Genomic DNA, 22,203 nt, shown 5'->3' with positions numbered 1-22,203 from the left:
CCAATTGAAAACGTGTGGGGTGAGCTGAAGAGGAGAGTGCATAGGAGAGGACCCAGGACTCTGGACGATTTAGAGAGATTGTGCAAAGAGGAATAGTCGAATATCCCTCTCTCTGTATTCTCCCATCTTGTGAAATGTTATAGGAGAAGATTAAGTGCTGTCTTGTTGGCAAAAGGGAGTTGTGCAAAGTATTAAGATCAGGGGTGCCAATAATTGTGGCATACATGATTTAATGTAAAAGAATTATTTCTTAATGTGGGATTTTTTTCCCACTGAATAAATGCACTTGAATTAAAGGTTGGATTTTTCTCTTTTTTTTGCATTGTTGTCCTATATTACTTAAAAAAAGAATTCATTAGAAGCCTAAGAACATATCTTAACGAGGGGCGCCAATAATTGTGGAGGGCGCTGTGTGTGTGTATGTGTGTGTGTGTGTGTATATATATATATATATATATATATATATATATATATATATATATATGGGACATTCCACTGAATGGGTGCCATTTGCTTGTTGTACCACTCCCAAATTAAACTTAATTTGTTATATCTTTTCAACACTGATTATAATAACACACATATTTAACTATTCAAAATGTGTATTGGTCAACCTTGGGCTACGTTGCAAGGTTTGGAAGTCAAAGATGACTGCATTTTTTTCAGTCCTGTTACCAAAACTCTGAAAGTAACAGGACTGAGTTTTTAGCCTAGGATTAGCTAATACATGGAATTAAGCCACATGGCATCATCGCTAATAACATAACCACACTTAGCACATTCTAGTGATTTACCAAAAATCTATATTTTTAAAATAAACAAATATCATCTCAGAAATAATTTAAGTAACAGGACAGTATGTTGACATTGACCTTATCAGTCAAAGTTAAAAAATCATCAAATATACAGAAAAGTAAATGAGAGAACTAACTTTTGGTCTTCCCATGGCCTTCAGAAGACACAACTGATGTAACTTCCTGTTGAGCATGTGATTTATGGAATGTTACAAATTTGTCAGATGGGGTAATATGTTTGGGTAACAGGACTGAGTGAAAACCCAGGGACACGAATGTGTATTTTAACTAAGATATTGTGGATTTATGAAAAAAATATATTTAAACCATGGATAGGATATGGAGTCACACAACAGTGCAAAAGAAATACTGTTTCTGAAGGATTTTAATCATATTTCATAGTTAACCTCCTAAGGCCCAAGCTGTTTATTTACATGCATTTTTTATTTCTCTTTGCTATTTGGGCTGATTAGAACCTGATTAGAATAAAAACTAAGCATCATCTTTTGATAAGATGTACTTTTAGAGAAAAAGTATGTCCACATATGTGGATTCTTGTTCCGAATTTCCATAAAGTGCTGTCCACGCATGTGACCGCTAAGCCCTAGGAGGTTAAGTATAAAGTTAGTGCGGAGACAGGTAATACATGCTATTTTTCAGTGTTTTAGGTAGTTTTTATTAATCCTTACAATTATATATCTTAAATTTGAAATCAGATCAATGTGCAGGACATTCTGCGTAATAAGGAAATGTATTTTAAAGTACATTTTTATGTGCATTTATATAATTTTCTCGGGACGGAAATGGCACCGATTCGGTGGAATGGCTCATATATACACTACCGTTCAAAAGTTTGGGGTCACTTTGAAATGTCCTTATTTTTGAAAGAAAAGCACTGTTCTTTTCAATGAAGATCACTTTAAACTAATCAGAAATCCACTCTATCCATTGCTAATGTGGTAAATGACTATTCTAGCTGCAAATGTCTGGTTTTTGGTGCAATATCTCCATAGGTGTATAGAGGCCCATTTCCAGCAACTCTCACTCCAGTGTTCTAATGGTACAATGTGTTTGCTCATTGCCTCAGAAGGCTAATGGATGATTAGAAAACCCTTGTACAATCATGCTAGCACAGCTGAAAACAGTTGAGCTCTTTAGAGAAGCTATAAAACTGACCTTCCTTTGAGCAGATTGAGTTTCTGGAGCATCACATTTGTGGGGTCGATTAAATGCTCAAAATGGCCAGAAAAACGTCTTGACTATATTTTCTATTCATTTTACAACTTATGGTGGTAAATAAAAGTGTGACTTTTCATGGAAAACACAAAATTGTCTGGGTGACCCCAAACTTTTGAATGGTAGTGTATATACACAATATTCAATACTGAAGTAGCTGATCAAACCATTGTCACTTTACATACATTTTTCTTTTTTCTTTTTGAATATTTAGGTTTGTTAACAGTGCAATATTTAGTACCTTGTTTAAAAAAAAAAATCATGTCTACAAAAAGGAATTATTTAACATGAAATCAGAAAGAATATTTAATATTCCGTACAAATATACAGTACCAGTCAAAAGTTTGCACACCCCTACTCATTCATAGGTTTTTCTGTGTTTTGACTGTTTTCTACATTGTCGAACAATACTGAAGACATCAAAACTATGGAATAACATATGGAACATGTAGGGAGTTATTTGCTAAATTAAAAAAAAAAAAAGAGTGTTAAACAAACAAAATGTGTTTCATATTTTAGATTCTTCAAAGTAACCTTGATGACGCTTTACACACTTGGTATTATTTTAACCAGCTTCATGAGGTAGTCACCACCTGGAATGCCTTTTAATTAACAGGTGTCTCGTCAAAAGTTAATTAGTGCAATTTCTTGCCTCCTTAATGTCTTTGAGATCACATAGTAAATAATAAAAATATAGTAAATAGCCCTATTCCACACCACAACTGTAGTAATCCATATTCTGTCGAGAACCGCTCAACTAAGTAAAGAGAAACGACATCCATCATTAGTTTAAGATACGAAGTGTCTTCGAATTAATAAAAAAAAGAAAAACCACTGGATTAGAAGGTGTGTCCAAGCTTTTGACCGGTACTGTGTATTTTAACCTCCATTCATTGCATGTGTGTTCTAATAGAGCTGGCCAGTGTTATGGAATGTAATTTAGTCATGATATTAATATTGTACTGTGATATGGCTCAGCCATAATCAACATGGACAATGTTGTTGTTATTGTTGTGTACTTTTTGAGTGGAAAATATTTAGGTGGTTTATTTCGGGCAACTTTGAAGGCAGCATCTTGCAAATTTCTATCTTGCAGTAGCAATCAATAGTTACATGAAAGTCTGGAAAAATGGCAGACAAACCCTTGAATATACTCCAAGTTATTCCCATGATGAAACCGTTAATCAACAATTGTGTTAGTTTTACATTTTGTGTAAAGAATCATAATTACAAAGAAAAAGGCATAGAATAAATTTAAAAAAAAAAATTTGTTTTATGCAGTTTCCGCTGAGGTTCCTTTTGTGCCCTTGAAAAGCAGCTCAGCTTAACAGATATTTAATAAGAATACTGTAAAACATGCAAGGTATTGCAAACCATGTAAATCTTCATAGGAAATTTTTTCAATGTAGAAGCGTTTTATCTAATTCATTTTGAAGGCGTCTTTGCATTACAGCATTTCTTTGCATGTGCCGAAGACTTTTGTTCAGTACTGCATATTTCAGTGTGTGTGTGTGAGAGAGAGTATTTGTCCAATGCGCACCATTACCAACGTTCAATTTTGTCTCAATTTTCTAATGGATTCCACATTTACTTACTTCTGTACATTTCAAGGTTCCCGCGCGTCATTAAAAGTCATTAATTCCAATTTTCTCTTTTTAAGGTCATTAAAAGTCATTAAAATCCACAATTTCGTATTAAAAGTCATTAATTACGTAGTTGGCCAAATCTTTAAAATAGGAGCGGCTATCACAGAGCGGAAATTCTCAATATCTCAATATGCGCAGAAGATGATGCGCAATCGTCCTATTTCACCTCTTGTTTGATAAATGGCGCTATTATAGTTAATCATTCACTCGTATCACAGTAAACACGCGATAACAATGCCACCGGCACGGAAGTGCGTATTCAACGAAGGTTGGGTGGAAGACGAACCATTCAAAGCGTGGGTCACGCCGGTAAATGCAGATAAATACGCTTTCTACTGCCGTGTGTGTAAAAAAACACGTTCGTTGGGAAACATGGGAAAAAATGCGTTGAAAGAGGTTTCTCTGTTAACAAAGAGGTACTGCAGGATAACCAACATCAGGACACAGTAGTGGCACAGCGCATAGTGTATGATGCTATTCAGGATTATGGGGGGCCACTTCAGGTACCGATCACAAAGGATATGTTGAAGTCAGCCTCAGCTGCCAGAATGAGATACAGGAATTACCTTGAAGAAAATCAAAGAAAAAAAATTGAGTAAAGAAAAGACATGGAAGATGAATTAGATACGTTAAGAAAAAAATGCAAAACACTGGAGTCTGTCATTAACACTCTTGAAACAAGTGCAGATCATCTTTCTGAAGAGGCGGAAAATGCCAAATCCAAAGAGAAAATGGCAGAGAAAGTTGCTCAAGCCAACGCACTTAGATCGAAAAGAAAGTCTAAAAAGGAGGAACTTATCGAAACCAAAAAAGAGTTGGACGAAAAGACAAAATCCTTCAGGGATTTGAACAGTTCTTGAAAAAAAAGAATTATAAAAAAATCAATAAAGATTTTTTTCACATTGTACAACATGTCTTGTGCTTTGCTTTATTAACCCCGCCGACAGTAGTCGGAGGGGTTATTATTTTCACCTGCGTCAGTCTGTGTGTGTGTGTGTGTGTGTGTGTGTGTCTGTCTGTCTGTGTGTCTGCAAGATATCTCAAGAACCAATGGATCGATTTGGACCAAATTTTGTACATGTGTTGCCAATCACCCAGGAAGGAAACCATTAAATTTTGGAGGTCAAAGGTCAAGGTCATGGCAGAACTTCGAAATTTTCGCCAAATGTATTAATGACCTAAAACTTGTGAACAAAGTAAAAGGCCTAAGGTTAAGGTCATTGTCAAGGTTTGTCACTGATTGTTAACCCCTAGTGATGGCTGTGCAGGCGGGGTTTGCACTCGTTAGAGTGTCCCTGTCTAGTTTACTGTTAAATTCATCATGTACTGGTCCATTGGAATATAACTTAGCATAGCATTCATATAGAATTGTCATTAAAAAGTCATTAAAATGAGTGTAAAAATGTCATTAAATGTCATTAATTTTCAAATGATTCTTAGTGTAGGAACCTTGCATTTGCTGAAATCTAAGACAAGCCAATCTAAACTTGTTCCTCTCTGTGCTGATGGCTGATACAGACGAGCGCGCTGAGAGAGATGGGACAGCCAGGCTTTGTGTCCAGTATGAGATGGAGATGAGTTCTAGTAAGAAGAGACCTTTGAGTCTGCTTGATGCGCTGGATAAAAGTGACCCGAATCAAGACGAGGATGATGCCTTTGCTGGGGAGGAGAAGGTGAGCAGAAAAAAAAGCCACCCTTGGAAGAGAGAAATAAAATGAAGAGTTTTGATATATTTGGATGTGTAGTTATTCATTTTATTGAGGCATCGGATTCATTAAAGGCAAGAATGAGAAGCCGAGCATTTTAACAGTTTTGCATACTTTTTTCTTCCCCGTGCAGGCTAGTCGTTTGTCCACTTTATCTCTGCAGCATGATAAGCGCATGGATGATGAATCAAAGGGTGGGAAACGCAAAATCAGAGTAGTGCAAGACCGGGTATGTTTTTTTTTTTTGGTTTTTTTTTTGAGACTGTGCTATTCCTTTTATAAATATTTCAAAGAAAACATTCAAAGGTTTTGGAAGGTTATAAGAGTCATCATCCTAAAGTTTTGCCTTGCTGATTTTTTTTTTTTTCAGAAACCCATCGACTCCAGTGCAGCAAACAAAGGCAAGGCCTTTATGCTGGAGCTGAAGAGAAATTTAAGTCAGGAGAGCTTCACGCAGATCATGCATGCACTTCAGGTGTACAAGGCCACAGATAACCTCAATGACCTTCTGGCAAAAGCAGCAGATATTTTCATACAAGACCCCAACACACACATCCTGCTGAGAGGTGTGTGTGAGAGCATGAAGCCATTTACACAGCCAGTACCGGTCACAGAGACACCAAAATCATGGGCATGATTCGTACAATAAACAACACAAGACCAGGGTTTTATGAAAAATGAAATACTAGCGGGCGGCACGGTGGTGTAGTGGTTAGCGCTGTCGCCTCACAGCAAGAAGGTCCGGGTTCGAGCCCCGTGGCCGGCGAGGGCCTTTCTGTGTGGAGTTTGCGTGTTCTCCCCGTGTCCGCGTGGGTTTCCTCCGGGTGCTCCGGTTTCCCCCACAGTCCAAAGACATGCAGGTTAGGTTAACTGGTGACTCTAAATTGACCGTAGGTGTGAATGTGAGTGTGAATGGTTATCTGTGTCTATGTGTCGGCCCTGTGATGACCTGGCGACTTGTCCAGGGTGTACCCCGCCTTTCGCCCGTAGTCAGCTGGGATAGGCTCCAGCTTGCCTGCGACCCTGTAGAAGGATAAAGCGGCTACAGATAATGAGATGAGATGAGATGAAATACTAGCTGAACCTAAACTCAAGGAACCAACATGGGGGGTGTCTACTCCAGAAGGAATTCTGACCAATCTCGCTCCTGTACCGGTTGATTTTATTTGTACCTGCCCCTCAATGAACTTTAACTGGTTTGCTTCCTCAAAACAAATTTATTTAATACTAAGCATATCAATAAATAAATGTTATTTTATATAACTCTATAAACTATATAACTTAAAATGTATTTATGGGGGCGTCGTGGCTCGGGTGGTTAGGGCGCCATGCCATGGGTGCGGGCGGCCCGGGTTCGGTTCCGGCCCGGGGTCGTTTCCCGATCCCTTCCCGTCTCTCTCTCCCGCTCATTTCCTGTCTCTACACTGTCCTATCCAATAAAGGTGCAAAAAGCCCAAAAAAATATCTTTAAAAAAAAAAAAAAAAATGTATTTATATAGCTATAGCAACCCTGATCCCAGTCCTAATGCACACCTCAAAACCCATGTGTAATGAGTTCTGATGAAGGAAATGTTCTTTTTTTTCTCTTTCTTTTTGTAAGCCGATTCACAGCTCACTGCAGAATTATTGGCACCCTTTCTGAGGAATGTCCCAAAAAAACAACCATTATTGCACAAATCACTCGATAATAGTTTTCCATATATATACACAGTGGTGCTTGAAAGTTTGTGAACCCTTTAGAATTTTCTATATTTCTGCATAAATATGACCTAAAACATCATCAGATTTTCACACAAGTCCTAAAAGTAGATAAAGAGAACCCAGTTAAACAAATGAGACAAAAATATTATACTTGGTCATTTATTTATTGAGGAAAATGATCCAGTATTAAATATCTGTGAGTGGCAAAAGTATGTGAACCTTTGCTTTCAGTATCTGGTGTGACCCCCTTGTGCAGCAATAACTGCAACTAAACGTTGCGGTAACTGTTGATCAGTCCTGCACACCGGCTTGGAGGAATTTTAGCCCATTCCTCCGTACAGAACAGCTTCAACTCTGGGATGTTGGTGGGTTTCCTCACATGAACTGCTCGCTTCAGGTCCTTCCATAACATTTCGATTGGATTAAGGTCAGGACTTTGACTTGGCCATTCCAAAACATTAACTTCATTCTTCTTTAACCATTCTTTGGTAGAACGACTTGTGTGCTTAGGGTCGTTGTCTTGCTGCATGACCCACCTTCTCTTGAGATTCAGTTCATGGACAGATGTCCTGACATTTTCCTTTAGAATTCACTGGTATCATTCACAATGCAGTGTTCCATCAATGATGGCAAGCCATCCTGGCCCAGATGCAGCAAAACAGGCCCAAACCATGATACTACCACCACCATGTTTCACAGATGGGATAAGGTTCTTATGCTGGAATGCAGTGTTTTCCTTTCTCCAAACATAACACTTTTCTCATTTAAACCAAAAAGTTCTATTTTGGTCTCATCTGTCCATCAAACATTTTTCCAATAGCCTTCTGGCTTGTCCACGTGATCTTTAGCAAACTGCAGATGAGCAGCAATGTTCTTTCTGGAGAGCAGTGGCTTTCTCCTTGCAACCCTGCCATGCACACTATTTGTTGTTCAGTGTTCTCCTGATGGTGGACTCATGAACATTAACATTAGCCAATGTGAGCGAGGCCTTCAGTTGCTTAGAAGTTACCCTGAGGTCCTTTCTGACCTCGCCGACTATTACACGCCTTGCTCTTGGAGTGATTTTTGTTGGTCGACCACTCCTGGGGAGGGTAACAATGGTCTTGAATTTCCTCCATTTGTACACAATCTGTCTGACTGTGGATTGGTGGAGTCCAAACTCTTTAGAGATGGTTTTGTAACCTTTTCCAGCCTGATGAGCATCAACAACGCTTTTTCTGAGCTCCTCAGAAATCTCCTTTGTTCATGCCATGATACACTTCCACAAACATGTTGTGAAGATCAGACTTTGATAGATCCCTGTTCTTTAAATAAAACAGGGTGCCCACTCACACCTGATTGTCAGCCCATTGATTGAAAACACCTGACTCTCATTTCACCTTCAGATTAACTGCTAATCCTAGAGGTTCACATACTTTTGCCACTCACAGATATGTAATATCGGATCATTTTCCTCAATAAATAAATGACCAAGCATGATATTTTTGTCTCATTTGTTTAACTGGGTTCTCTTTATCTACTTTTAGGACTTGTGTGAAAATCTGATGATGTTTTAGGTCATATTTATGCAGAAATATAGAAAATTCTAAAGGGTTCACAAACTTTCAAGCACCACTGTGTGTGTGTGTGTATCACTTTTTTTTTAAATTATTATTATTTAACAATTTTAAAACTCATCATCAGGCATTGATATTTCAAGCAAAATTCAATTTATTATCAAGCCATTATTAAATAATGTCCAACATTCGCGTGCGCACAAAAAAGCACATGTATGGCATATTTTCTGGCTGTGTGTGTTTGTGAGTGAGACCTGAAATACATAAAATGCATTATTACCTAATTGGTCAGAAGGTTTGTGAACCCTGCTCTGATGTACCTGCATGGATCTCCTTAGGACTCTACCAGTTTGTTCGGCCACGCCACAAGAAACAGTTTGATGAGAAATGTCAGCTCCTTACAGGCAAAGGCTGTGGTTATAAGCCTGAGCACTCGCTCTCTAGGGAAGAGAGAGAATTACTCCTGAAACAAACAGGTAACATCTGATCTGCACTCATTTTAAACCAGAGCGAGAGAACAACTAGCCAGAGATGGTTTTATATTAAGAAAATAGATGCAATGTGTTCTTGCAGCCAAAGCGGAGACGTCTGAAATGCGCCCGACCACCCAGCTCGACTCGAGCAGGCAGCTCAATCAAGGTGGAGCTCATTTGGGAACACATAATTTGTGTGAAAGTAAGCATACTTCCCAAACTTTTTATTTATTTCCACTGAAGTCATTTTAAATATCTGAGAATATAAAGATTGTATGGTATTTATGCCTTTTTAAAAATTTTTTATTTATAGTGGATGCAGGTGTGAAGAATGAGAAGCCACAACAGTCAAGCAAAGAGTGTCAGTTCAGTGTTTCCCTGCTGTCTGATATAAAAAAGGCTATTGGTGCTGAGAAGACAAATCAGCTTTTTGTAGCTTTGCAAATGTACAAGAAAACTAATGATTACAACCAGATGGTATCAACAGTTGTGGGGCTGCTAACTGAGCGAGATGAAGATATTATTCTTCTGAAACGTGAGTCTCTCCGTCTGTAAGAGACAAAAACGGATAGAGAAAAGCCTTTTGGTGTTTGCGTTTCTTAACAGATAGAAAATAAAACTTTGTTTTGAACCAATTTTAGGTTTAATGGTGTTCATTCCGGCTCACCATCGTCAGCAGTTCTCTGAGATGTTAAGCTCCTTGACCGGGAGTGTTTCGGTGCCTTGCCAGGATTCAGATGAGGTTACTAGTGCCCCAATTTCAGGTACAGTTTAAAACATACATATATACACACTGAACAGCCATAACATTGACCATTGATTGGCAAAGTAAATAACAATGATTATCTCATTACAGTGGCACTTGTTAAGGGGTGGGATATATTCGGCAGCAAGAGAACAGTCAGTTCTTGAAGTTGATGTGTTGGAAGCAGGAAAAATGGGCAAGCGTAAGGATCCGAGCGACTTTTTTGACAAATTGTGATGGCTTGATTGGGTCTGAGCATCTCCAAAATGGTACATCTTGTGTGGTGTTCCCGGTATGCAGTGGTTAGTACCGACCAAAAGTGGTCCAAGAAAGGACAACCGATGAACTGGTGAAAGGGTCATGGGTGTTGAAGGCTCACTGATTCACACGTGGCACGAAGGCCTGATCATATGGTCCAATCTCACAGAAAAGCTACTGTAGGACAAACTGCTGAAAAAATTAATGCTGGCTAAAACAGAGAGGTTTAACTTTCAGTCATCTCGCCATGACAATTTGTCCCTTGTCGAAATCACTCCGAGCCTTACGCTTGCCGATTTTTTTTTTTCCTGCTTTCAACCCATCAACTTCAAGAACTGACTGTTCTCTTGCCGCCTAATATATCCCACCCCTTGACAGGTGCCACTGTAATGAGATAATGTTATGGCTGATTGGTGTATAGGGTGACCCAAAAAAAAGTTTACACTTGGTTGATTGCTTGTATAAACACCAATTTAGGTCTCTTTAACTTTGTTCAATGCTCCAGTGATTGCTGTTGAACTCCTAATTCCACTGCTATGCTCTTTTCACTCAACTACATGTGCTTCGTTTGAAAATGAAGAAAACTTCTGCTATGCCTGAATTACTGCGTGCCGGACTGTCTCCTACCAAGATTGCAACACAGCTGGGAATATCAAGATGTACTTACTTACTTAGGCCCTTGGCTCCCTGCGGAGCATAGGCCACGGACAACCTCTCTCCAGCGTTGCCGATCCTGTGCTAGGTTTTCTGCCTCTCGGAAAGAGTAGCCTGCTCTTCGTTCTTACGTTCCAGTTTCCTAGTCTCAGGGTTTTCTTGGAAGTCAGGAGGGCTATCGGCGGTGCAGCTTCCTCTTGGCTTTCACTGCACTGCGTCATTTTTCTCAGAGGCTGAGGCATTCCCTCTTCCAAGCAAGGTTGATTTGTTTCAGTTGTCCGTGCTTCGGTAACAATGAATTGAACTGGGTGGGTTGTTAGCCCATCGCAGTAGGTGTTTTCTAGAGTTTTCCTTCTCCGAGCCATTGCCTCGTTTGCCTAGATCCGCGAGGAACTAGTTTCCAGGGTGTACCACTAGGAGGTGAGGTTGGCTGGGATGCCCTACGGTTCATCGGCAGGCTACTTGATTTCACTCTTCGCCCAGTATAAACTAGGCTAGCCGACCCTCACAGCACTGGCTGTACTGCAAGGCGCATGGACACCCCTTACACCCCATATCAAGATGTGCAGTGTACAAAATTAAAAACAAGTTAGAATGCACTGGAACAGCCAAAAGAAAGCCTGGATCTGGTCGCCCTCGGTCTGTACGGACAAAACACGTGATTAACAAAGTTAAACGACGAATCAAGTCCAATCCTGTCAGGTCCATGAGAAAAATGGCTTCTGAGCTTGATGTCAGTCCTTCCTCAATGCAACGACTTGTCAAGAATGACCTTAACATGAAGTCCAGGGCCAGGGTGAAGGTTCCATTTCTTACTAAAGCTCAAAGAGAAAGTAGGGTGAAACGATCCAAGGCATTGTTGAACAACATCAAGCATGCTGCGCCAGGTCGTGCGATCTTGTTCTCAGATGAAAAGATCTTCACTGTTGATGCCATATCAAACCGAAGAAACAACCGATGGATTGGAGGTGATCCCACAGATGTACCTGATGCTGTAAAGTATGCTAACACTACAAAGCACCCAACTTCAGTCATGGTTTTTGGTCTCATCTCCTCGAATGGCAAGAAGATGCCTCCAGTTTTCATTCCCTCAGGTGTACGCATCAACACTGAGGAATATCTGGACATTCTGCAGAAAAAAGTCAAGCCATGGATCCAGACCAACTACCCTGATGGGAATTATGTGTTCCAACAAGACGGTGCCCCTGCTCACACTTCCAAGAGGACCCAAGAATGGTTGAATGCCAACCTGGAGGCATTCTGGCCCAAGAGTCCAGATCTTAATCCACTGGATTATAGTATCTGGGCAGCTGTGGAGGACAGTGCCTGTAAGAAGCCCCACCCTTCTGTACCAGCCTTGCAGAGGTCTGTTCTGAGATCTTGGAACCGGATGACTGCATCCTACATCAAGAAGACTTGTCAAGTTTTCCGCAGTCGTCTGGAGGCGGTCATGGCAGTCGGAGGAGGACACATCGAGAAGTAGAATCTACGGTGTATGCTGTTTCTAATGATGTATAGATTGTTCATAAAATTTGTATTAGAAGCTGAGATGCATGGTGTTGAAGTTTCATTTATGAAAGTGTAAACTTTTTTTGGGGTCGCCCTACATACTGTATAAACACTTAGCAGAAACTGAACATTATTTTTATCATGTAAACATAATGTGCCTCTTAATTGTTATGCTTCTTTATAGTTTCACAGCTCTGTGCAGGAAAATCACAAAGCAAGATATCTTCCTTCCTCTCCTGACCCGGGAAAGCCCGCGAGCTGCTACTCCGTTCATGTGGGATTGTTTACTTCGAAGCAGAAGAACACAAAGCAAAGCAGTCCAATCTTCACTTGGACCATACTTGACATTTGTCTGGAACGTAACTAAAACAAAACAAAATGTACAATTATGCTTTGACAATTGTATTTTAATTCACACTTTGTAGTAAGTGTTTTTCAAAGGTATATTAAAACATTTAGTTATTTCCGACTTCTTTTCACTGTGTTTTTGAGCCGTGTGAGGTTTTGAAGCAAATATCGTAATATTTGCCGTTAAAGTGTAAAAGCACGGTTCATACGAGTCAATTATGAAAATATGTGCATGATTTAAATACATATCTGTGTATTTGAAAAACATCTCTCTCATCAGTTTTGTTTCACTCTTCAGCTGTCCGGTTTCGGTAAGCCTGAGCCCACTGTAGCCTCAGATTCCACTGTTGGCTGGCAGGAAAGTAATTTGATGTGGGATTTTGCTCTTCTAGCATATCTGCTTCGAGATTTGGAGTGTTGTGCATTCTGAGATGCTTTTCTGCTCACCACGTTTGTAAAGAGTGATCATTTGAATTGCCGTAACCTTCCTGTCAATTTGAACATATCTGGCCATACTTTCCTGACCTCTCAGCCTGTAGAATTCCCACTTACTGGAAGTTTTTTTTTTTTTTTTGCTGCTACCACATGATCAGCTGATTTGGATAATTACATGAATGAGCAGAGGTGCAGGAGTGGTCAGGTAGTGTACATCCTAAATTATTTAACTCTGCTGGAGATAAGAGCTGCAAACTACGTTCACACTGCAGGCTGAAGTGACTCAAATCCGATCTTTTCGCCCATATGTGACCTGTATCCGATCTTTTATTGACTATATGAACGACACAGATCCGATTTTTTTCAAATCCGACCCAGGCCGTTTGGATATGTGGTCCTAATTCCGATTCCTATCCGCTCTTTTCATATGCGACTTCAGTCTGAACCGCCAGGTCGCATTCATCCGACTTACACGTCATCAACAAGCCACAAACGTCACTATTCTGCGCTGAAGTAGGCGGCGGGTCTCTCAAAAAAAGTTACAACAACATGGTGCATGACCACGGGCGCAGATAGAGGGGGGGACTCGTCCCACCCAGATTTAAATTCACCTCGCTCGGTCCCCCCCACTTATAGGGAGGAAAAAACGTCTATGCTGTCTTTCTTTGCATAAGGCAAACCTCACGGAAAAATCAAAAGACTAATTACCATTCGGTTTATTGAGGTGCACGGCAGTGTATACATAGTTGCAACAACTCACATAAAACAAAGACTGATATTCGGTTGGTTGAGCTGCGCAGACTGCACAGGTTGCGAGCTCGAGCTTGGTTGCTATGGTTACTAACAACAAGTTTGACAGGCATATCGGGGTTGGGGTTGGTTTGCTGGCAGCTTTGTCCCTCCCAGTTTTTTGTCCCCCCCAGTTCAAAAAACGTATCTGCACCCCTGCGCATGACATCAATGCGAGGGACGCTTCGGGCTGTGAAGGTTCTGAATCTTCTCAATGGAAGGACGCAGAGGTTAGGGAGCTGATGTCCATTTGGGGGGATACAGCTATTCAAGCTAGATTGGATGAGTCATACCGCAACCGGGCGGTTTTACTTCCGTAAACACTGGCCATGCTCACTGCGTGTGACGTCGTCGTATTCTGCAATGCGCATGCGGAACACTTTTAGGTCGCTTTTCGTTCATACTGAGGATCACATACAAGTCGCATATATTTGTTAATGTGAACGACCTCACAAAAAAATCGGATTTCACAAAAAAATCGGAATTGAGCATTAAGCCTTGCAGTGTGAACGTAGCGTTAGTTACGTTTCAAGTTGGGGAACTTTCTGACAGAACAGTTGGTTCTTTTGCCATTTCCTTTGTAATAGTTTAAGTAACTGAAAGCTGCTTGATTTAAAATAATAACAGTAGGGGACAGCGGGGTAAGATGAGCCACTTTTTACATTTTTCATCATAACTACATGTTAAAGCCATTTTTGCTTCCAGTCTACACACCATACCAAATTTCAAAGTGTACTGTTACTATCTGAGCAAAAAATAATTGATAAGCTCTTATGGTTAGAGTGATATTACCTCTTGAAAAAAACAATGTCAAGTGGCTCAACTTACCCCATGCACAGGGTAAGATGAGCCACTCAATGCGTTTACATGCACATAGAGAGAATTGAATTTCTGTCGTTGCTCGACTGAAATCGAAGTTCTAAATGCCATGTATACACCTTAATTCGGCTGAAATTGAACCGAACTTGATTTCTCGGAATCGAGCTACACGACCTAGATTATGCGATTTCTGCCGAGCTACTTAGTGCATGTATACCCTATCGAGCTAGTAGTCGAGCTACTTACTGCCCCTTCCGGAAGTGACGAGTGACGAGACCACAAGCGGGAAACACAACAGCCTCGGTCGGCATGACAACAGTGTAGCGAGCAGCAGAAGAGGTCAGGAGGAACAAACGAAGAAGAGAAAATGGCGAGCAGAAATGTGCACTTCTGGAGCAATGAGGAGACAGAGTTCATGCTCATTCAGCTTAAGGAGTTGAATATATTAAAATTCATGGACGGGAGAAAAACGCGCAATGGAGAACCCGGAACTGATAACTTTGTTTACACTCTTGAATAGCTCTTCTTCATGACGACAACCGGAAGTGTACCAACACGATGGGGCATGTAGCGCCACCTGTGGCTCGGGTGCACAATGCACCTCACACAATAGCCCGATTTCATTGTGTGCATGTAGGATTGGATTTGTCTGGCACCCTGCTGGGACCTTCAGCTCGATTACCGACAGCAGCTCGATTTGGATGTGCATGTAAACGTAGTCACTGTGTGGGGTAAATTGAGCCAACACAAAACATGTTAGGTTAACAAAGTAAACAACTTATAAAAATCAAAATAAAAACATGCTAATTTTTTTTCTAGAAATAAAATAAACATAGGCCTATATTGATATGTTGTTGTTTTTGTTGTTGTTATTATTATGGTATAGGCCTACCTGTCCATCACTGTGGCGAGGTTGTCAAAAAACTCTCCCACAGTATGTCTGTTGAAGGCCGTTTGTCTGCCAATTGAAGTTGCCTCTGGCATTCGGCAAGACAAATTTTGTCGTTTCATGAAAGAGAGGAACCAATCCTTTCCTATTCATAGATTTTGACATACAATTAATTCAATGCAATGAATCGTACAATTTTATTTATTTATATATATATATATATATATATATATATATATATATATATATATATATATATATATATATGGGCGGCACGGTGGTGTAGTGGTTAGCGCTGTCGCCTCACAGCAAGAAGGTCCTGGGTTTGAGCCCCCAGGCCGGCGAGGGCCTTTCTGTGTGGAGTTTGCATGTTCTCCCCGTGTCCGCGTGGGTTTCCTCCGGGTGCTCCGGTTTCCCCCACAGTCCAAAGACATGCAGGTTAGGTTAACTGGTGACTCTAAATTGACCGTAGGTGTGAGTGTGAATGGTTGTCTGTGTCTATGTGTCAGCCCTGTGATGACCTGGCGACTTGTCCAGGGTGTACCCCGCCTTTCGCCCGTAGTCAGCTGGGATAGGCTCCAGCTTGCCTGCGACCCTGTAGAAGGATAAAGCGGCTAGAGATAATGAGATGATATAGATATATATATATATATATATAGATATATATATATATATATACTAACAGCTCTATCTTTTCGATTGTTTCTTTCAAAAACTGACCTGCTCTTTCCTTGTTGTACCAGTTGTCTGGCATTGTCACATTGTTTAGTTTTCCAAATTCATAAGCAAGCTGCCTGCATTTTACAGGGCTTAACCCGTGGAACTGAAAAGACATTGTCTTAATGTGGCTGAATACCATATGAGCTGATGCCAACTTGGTATAACCTGTCTCTACCTCTCCATTCTTTATCTTTTCAATGAACCTAGTCAGAGTCATCCTGTCCAAATGCATATCCCTCGCCACAGCCCGAATAGGCCTGCCTTTCCTGACTTCCTCTGCGGCTCTCTCCAAAACTGCACGGGACTGTGCGGCCCTGTCTGTTTTTCTTTTGTATGAGCGTGGCATCATGCACACCTGTAATAACAGAGGGCATTATTTTATTTATTAAAAACCTTTTAAACATATTATTTATATTAGCATGTTATTTATTTGTTTGTTTATTTGTTGTTGTTGTTGTCATATATGACCAGTAAATGTGAAAACTTAAGTGTCATCCATATTGGGTAAGCTCAGCCACCAATGGGGTAAGTTGAGCCAGTGGCTCAACTTGCCCCACATCTAATGGCTCATCTTACCCCGTGGCCACCATTTTGTAGAAAAATGCTAATAAAGGGGATTAGGCTAAGCAAAATTATTTTATTAGCATTCATATCATAGCTTAGAAAGCCACTAACTTAACCCTAATGTGTCTAAATATTATTCTACTTTTGTCTTCTCTAAATCATCTTCACTGTGGACAAACCAGGCCCGTAGCCAGCATTGTGGAGGGGGGGGATCTTTTTTCCCCAAAAGTGGACTTCATCTGGCCCCCTACTCCCGTACCCCCCCAAATACACGAGCACACTTCAAATCTTCTTATTTAGACATTTTTTTATTCGTTATAAGTTCTCTGTTGTCTAACTTATTATTGTTATCTTCCTACAACTGTGCTGTGACTTCATTGTCTGTCTCTGTTGCTCACCTCAGTTGTCTGTTGTTGCTCTCTTTCATTGTCTGTCTCTGTTGCTCTCCTTTATTGTCTATCTGTTGTTTCTCTCTTCCATTGCCTGTCTCTGTTGCTCTCCTTCATTGTCTGTCTCTGTTGTTGCTCTCCTTCATTGTCTGTCTCTGTTGTTGCTCTCCTTCATTGTCTGTCTCTGTTGTTGCTCTCCTTCATGGTCTGTCTCTGTTGTTGCTCTCCTTCATTGTCTGTCTCTGTTGTTGCTCTCCTTCATTGTCTGTCTCTGTTGTTGCTCTCCCCTCCTCTGTCTGTCTGTTGTTGCTCTCCCCTCCTCTGTCTGTCTGTTGTTGCTCTCCTTCATTGTCTGTCTCTGTTGTTGCTCTCCTTCATGGTCTGTCTCTGTTGTTGCTCTCCCCTCCTCTGTCTGTCTGTTGTTGCTCTCCTTCATTGTCTGTCTCTGTTGTTGCTCTCCTTCATGGTCTGTCTCTGTTGTTGCTCTCCCCTCCTCTGTCTGTCTGTTGTTGCTCTCCTTCATATTGTCTGTCTCTGTTGTTGCTCTCCTTCATTGTCTGTCTCTGTTGTTGCTCTCCTTCATGGTCTGTCTCTGTTGTTGCTCTCCTTCATGGTCTGTCTCTGTTGTTGCTCTCCTTCATGGTCTGTCTCTGTTGTTGCTCTCCTTCATTGTCTGTCTCTGTTGTTGCTCTCCCCTCCTCTGTCTGTCTGTTGTTGCTCTCCTTCATATTGTCTGTCTCTGTTGTTGCTCTCCTTCATTGTCTGTCTCTGTTGTTGCTCTCCTTCATTGTCTGTCTCTGTTGTTGCTCTCCCCTCCTCTGTCTGTCTGTTGTTGCTCTCCTTCATATTGTCTGTCTCTGTTGTTGCTCTCCCCTCCTCTGTCTGTCTGTTGTTGCTCTCCTTCATATTGTCTGTCTCTGTTGTTGCTCTCCTTCATTGTCTGTCTCTGTTGTTGCTCTCCTTCATGGTCTGTCTCTGTTGTTGCTCTCCTTCATTGTCTGTCTCTGTTGTTGCTCTCCTTCATTGTCTGTCTCTGTTGTTGCTCTCCCCTCCTCTGTCTGTCTGTTGTTGCTCTCCCCTCCTCTGTCTGTCTGTTGTTGCTCTCCTTCATTGTCTGTCTCTGTTGTTGCTCTCCTTCATGGTCTGTCTCTGTTGTTGCTCTCCCCTCCTCTGTCTGTCTGTTGTTGCTCTCCTTCATATTGTCTGTCTCTGTTGTTGCTCTCCTTCATTGTCTGTCTCTGTTGTTGCTCTCCTTCATGGTCTGTCTCTGTTGTTGCTCTCCCCTCCTCTGTCTGTCTGTTGTTGCTCTCCTTCATATTGTCTGTCTCTGTTGTTGCTCTCCTTCATTGTCTGTCTCTGTTGTTGCTCTCCTTCATGGTCTGTCTCTGTTGTTGCTCTCCTTCATGGTCTGTCTCTGTTGTTGCTCTCCTTCATTGTCTGTCTCTGTTGTTGCTCTCCCCTCCTCTGTCTGTCTGTTGTTGCTCTCCTTCATATTGTCTGTCTCTGTTGTTGCTCTCCCCTCCTCTGTCTGTCTGTTGTTGCTCTCCTTCATATTGTCTGTCTCTGTTGTTGCTCTCCCCTCCTCTGTCTGTCTGTTGTTGCTCTCCTTCATATTGTCTGTCTCTGTTGTTGCTCTCCTTCATTGTCTGTCTCTGTTGTTGCTCTCCTTCATGGTCTGTCTCTGTTGCTCTCCTTCATATTGTCTGTCTCTGTTGTTGCTCTCCTTCATTGTCTGTCTCTGTTGTTGCTCTCCTTCATTGTCTGTCTCTGTTGTTGCTCTCCTTCATATTGTCTGTCTCTGTTGCTCTCCTTCATATTGTCTGTCTCTGTTGCTCTCCTTCATATTGTCTCTCTGTTGCTCTCCTTCATTGTGTCTGTTGTTGCTCTCCTTCATTGTCTGTCTGTTGTTGCTCTCCTTCATTGTCTGTCTGTTGTTGCTCTCCTTCATTGTGTCTCTGTTGTTGCTCTCCTTCATTGTCTGTCTGTTGTTGCTCTCCTTCATTGTCTGTCTGTTGTTGCTCTCCTTCATTGTCTGTCTCTGTTGTTGCTCTCCCCTCCTCTGTCTCTGTTGTTGCTCTCCTTCATTGTCTGTCTGTTGTTGTCTGTCTCTGTTGCTCACTTCAGTTGTTGTTTATGGCATCAGAACACTCCTGATCTGCCCATGCTTTAGCATAAAAAACAACAATAATTTCTAATTGAGATAAATGTTTCAAGTAATCCTGAGATTGAAATAATATCGCACAGCCCTATAAGGACAATTGATTTAAAATTGCCCAAATGCAGCAACAGTGGGTGTTTTCACACACACTGGTCTGAACATTTTCATTTTTCAGCTAGTGCACACGTTTCTTTTCACTCTGATCCAAATGCCAAACCACTGACAGGGCGTCATGTTACCATGATGCCATGTTACCATGACGACTGAAAAACACGTGCTCTTAAAGTCTCGCATTTTAGTGTCTTCACACCACACCACAGCTCCGATTTCCCAAGCTGAAAAAAAAATAAAAGCAGCCCCAGGTCCGACGCTACTAGTACCTAGCCATTGAGCCACCTAACTCATCTCTGTGTGTGCGTGTCACTGACACACACAGACTGACGGACGGGCTGACGCTACCCCCCACCCCCACTGATCACTCTGACAGATCGATCTACCACTACTGTTGTAAACAAAAGAAAAACAAAGTCCTGCACTCAGCGCCTTACCCATTTTGGCCCTTTTTTGGAACATGGCGCCAATATTTTGGGACAAAGTAGCAGCAGATTTCTTGCGTTTTCTGTCTTTATCTTCTTTTTTCCCCATTTTCTCTTCTATCCAGGGCTACCGTGTGACATCACCGTACCGCGAGATTGTGCTAGGGCGCCATATTGGAAGACCAAGTACATGCATACATACATACTCACAATATAAAACAAAGTGCGAGCGAGAGTAAAGTGACACGATGGCTGATAATTCTGGTTATGTGAGTACATTACCAGCTGCAGAAAGGGCACGGTATGTGGAGAAACTGGCTGTGATTGATGGGTTTGACCCATATGATAAGACTCGGGGCAAGGGAGAATGGAGTTTATTTCATAATTTATTTTTAATTTACTACTTATCTGTTTTTATTTATATAAATTTGAATTATTTGGACATGGGGAAAAACTATATTTAAAATCCAAAGAGGGATGGAGGGAGGAAAATTAAAACAAAAGAAAGAAATGAAATATAGAGTAGAGAATATTTGATAAAATTAAGGATGTTTTTATTCAGTAAACATTTAAAAAAATGTTCTACAACACCCTAGCCTAGTGACTTACCAGTAACAAAATAGACTTGAAGTATTCAGATCCGCTCTGCATAAAGCAGCTAAATCCTCTCTCTGTCTCCTGGCAGAAAGCTCCTTGGTTTGCTTGTGTCTCAATCACAGCTGGTATTCTGTAGAAAGACTTCTTTTCACCTTTCCCATCAGCTTTGTTAGAACCCTAACACAGCACAAAAGTTTACCATTGTAGGTTTATGATGAACCAAGTGCCTCGTGGGTTCACATACCGCGCGCTGCCGTTATTTCCCCCAAATCACGAGTTTGTTGGTCTTCCAATATGGCGCAGGGTTTGTTTACTTCCGGTTTCGGGTGACGTCAGTGAAAGGGGTCTAATGGGGGCATTACCGCCACCCACCGGATTGGGGTGTAAAGCAGTCTGAACAAAACGTGTAAACATAAACATAGGAGAAATGAACCTGTTTTTCTAACTCGTCCTCACTTAGTCTACTTTTCTTTTTTGATTAGTCTGGATTTGATATTGTAAATTTAAATGTGAATCAATGTATATTCATCGGACATGAACAAATGAATAAATCTTGAGTAATCTTGAGGGGCGTGTGTGTCCGGGGCGCGAACGAACCTTCCGATCCCCCCTGGCTACGGGCCAGCAAACATGGAATTGACTTAGAAAGCACAAAAACACATTTTTATAAATATCTCCCTCACCTAGTTTGACATGTGGTGCTCCTCTCCACAAGTGTAAGTAAATGGTCCCGCCCCCCTTTGAATGTGGTCACATGGTCACATTTGTTTACTGTTTCTTAGGCCAAGTTTACATTAGACCGTATCTGTCTCGTTTTCTTCGCGGATGCACTGTCCGTTTACATTAAACCGCCTGGAAACGCCGGGAAACGGGAATCTGACAGCGTCCACGTATTCAATCCAGATCGTGTCTGGTCCGGTGCTGTGTAAACATTGAGAATACGCGGATACGCTGTGCTGAGCTCTAGCTGGCGTCGTCATTGGACAACGTCACTGTGACATCCACCTTCCTGATTCGCTGGCGTTGGTCATGTGACGCGACTGCTGAAAAACGGCGCGGACTTCCGCCTTGTATCACCTTTCATTAAAGAGTATAAAAGTATGAAAATACTGCAAATACTGATGCAAATACTGCCCATTGTGTAGTTATGATTGTCTTTAGGCTTGCCATCCTTCCACTTGCAAGTGGTAAGTGATATGCGCTGGGATCACACACACAGCGGCTCAGTCCCGAATCACTGCTTGTGCACTTCACTCGCGCGCTGTGTGAGCTGCGCAGGGCCGGAGTGCGCACCCTCCAGAGGGCACTCGCTGTTCAGGGCGGAGTGATTTGGAGTGCAGGATGCCTGCGGAGCCGAGCGTATCCGTGTATTGGTGTTGCTGTGTGCACGCAAATCGTTTTAAAAACGTTAATCTGATGATCCGCTGATACGGTCTAATGTAAACTTGGCCTTAGAAACAGGGGGTGGCTCATCTTACCCCCTGGCTCATCTTACCCCGCTCTCCCCTACTGCTCGCAGCTGGAACGGTATCTCTGAGTCTAGACATTTGAGACGCAAGGAAGTTCTGGATAATGCCAAGTTCAAGATGTAAGAATTCAGTGCGTAGAGCTTTACACGAGATGTTGATCAAGGATGTTGCATTAACCATCTCATTACACTGGCTTTTCTTTAAAAAATATT

At 41.5% G+C, this 22,203-nt stretch overlaps 1 protein-coding gene across 1 annotated transcript in view; it reads left to right on the top strand.

Moving 5' to 3' along the window:
- The window catches only part of rtel1 (regulator of telomere elongation helicase 1), a 74,932-nt gene extending 62,041 nt beyond the window's left edge, over positions 1 to 12,891 (top strand). Inside the window, exons 26-33 of the mRNA XM_060941697.1 lie at positions 5,195 to 5,349; positions 5,516 to 5,611; positions 5,753 to 5,948; positions 8,978 to 9,115; positions 9,213 to 9,314; positions 9,426 to 9,647; positions 9,754 to 9,876; positions 12,463 to 12,891. Coding sequence (XP_060797680.1) covers positions 5,195 to 5,349; positions 5,516 to 5,611; positions 5,753 to 5,948; positions 8,978 to 9,115; positions 9,213 to 9,314; positions 9,426 to 9,647; positions 9,754 to 9,876; positions 12,463 to 12,518 — 1,088 coding nt within the window. The 3' untranslated portion in view covers positions 12,519 to 12,891. The remainder of the gene's footprint in view (positions 1 to 5,194; positions 5,350 to 5,515; positions 5,612 to 5,752; positions 5,949 to 8,977; positions 9,116 to 9,212; positions 9,315 to 9,425; positions 9,648 to 9,753; positions 9,877 to 12,462) is intronic.
- Positions 12,892 to 22,203: the final 9,312 nt, after the last annotated feature.

The sequence above is a fragment of the Neoarius graeffei genome, chromosome 15, assembly GCF_027579695.1.
Source record: "Neoarius graeffei isolate fNeoGra1 chromosome 15, fNeoGra1.pri, whole genome shotgun sequence".
Classification (NCBI taxonomy): Eukaryota; Metazoa; Chordata; class Actinopteri; order Siluriformes; family Ariidae; genus Neoarius; species Neoarius graeffei.
Note: the sequence above shows the minus strand (reverse complement) of the source record. Positions and strands in the feature narration are given on the sequence as shown.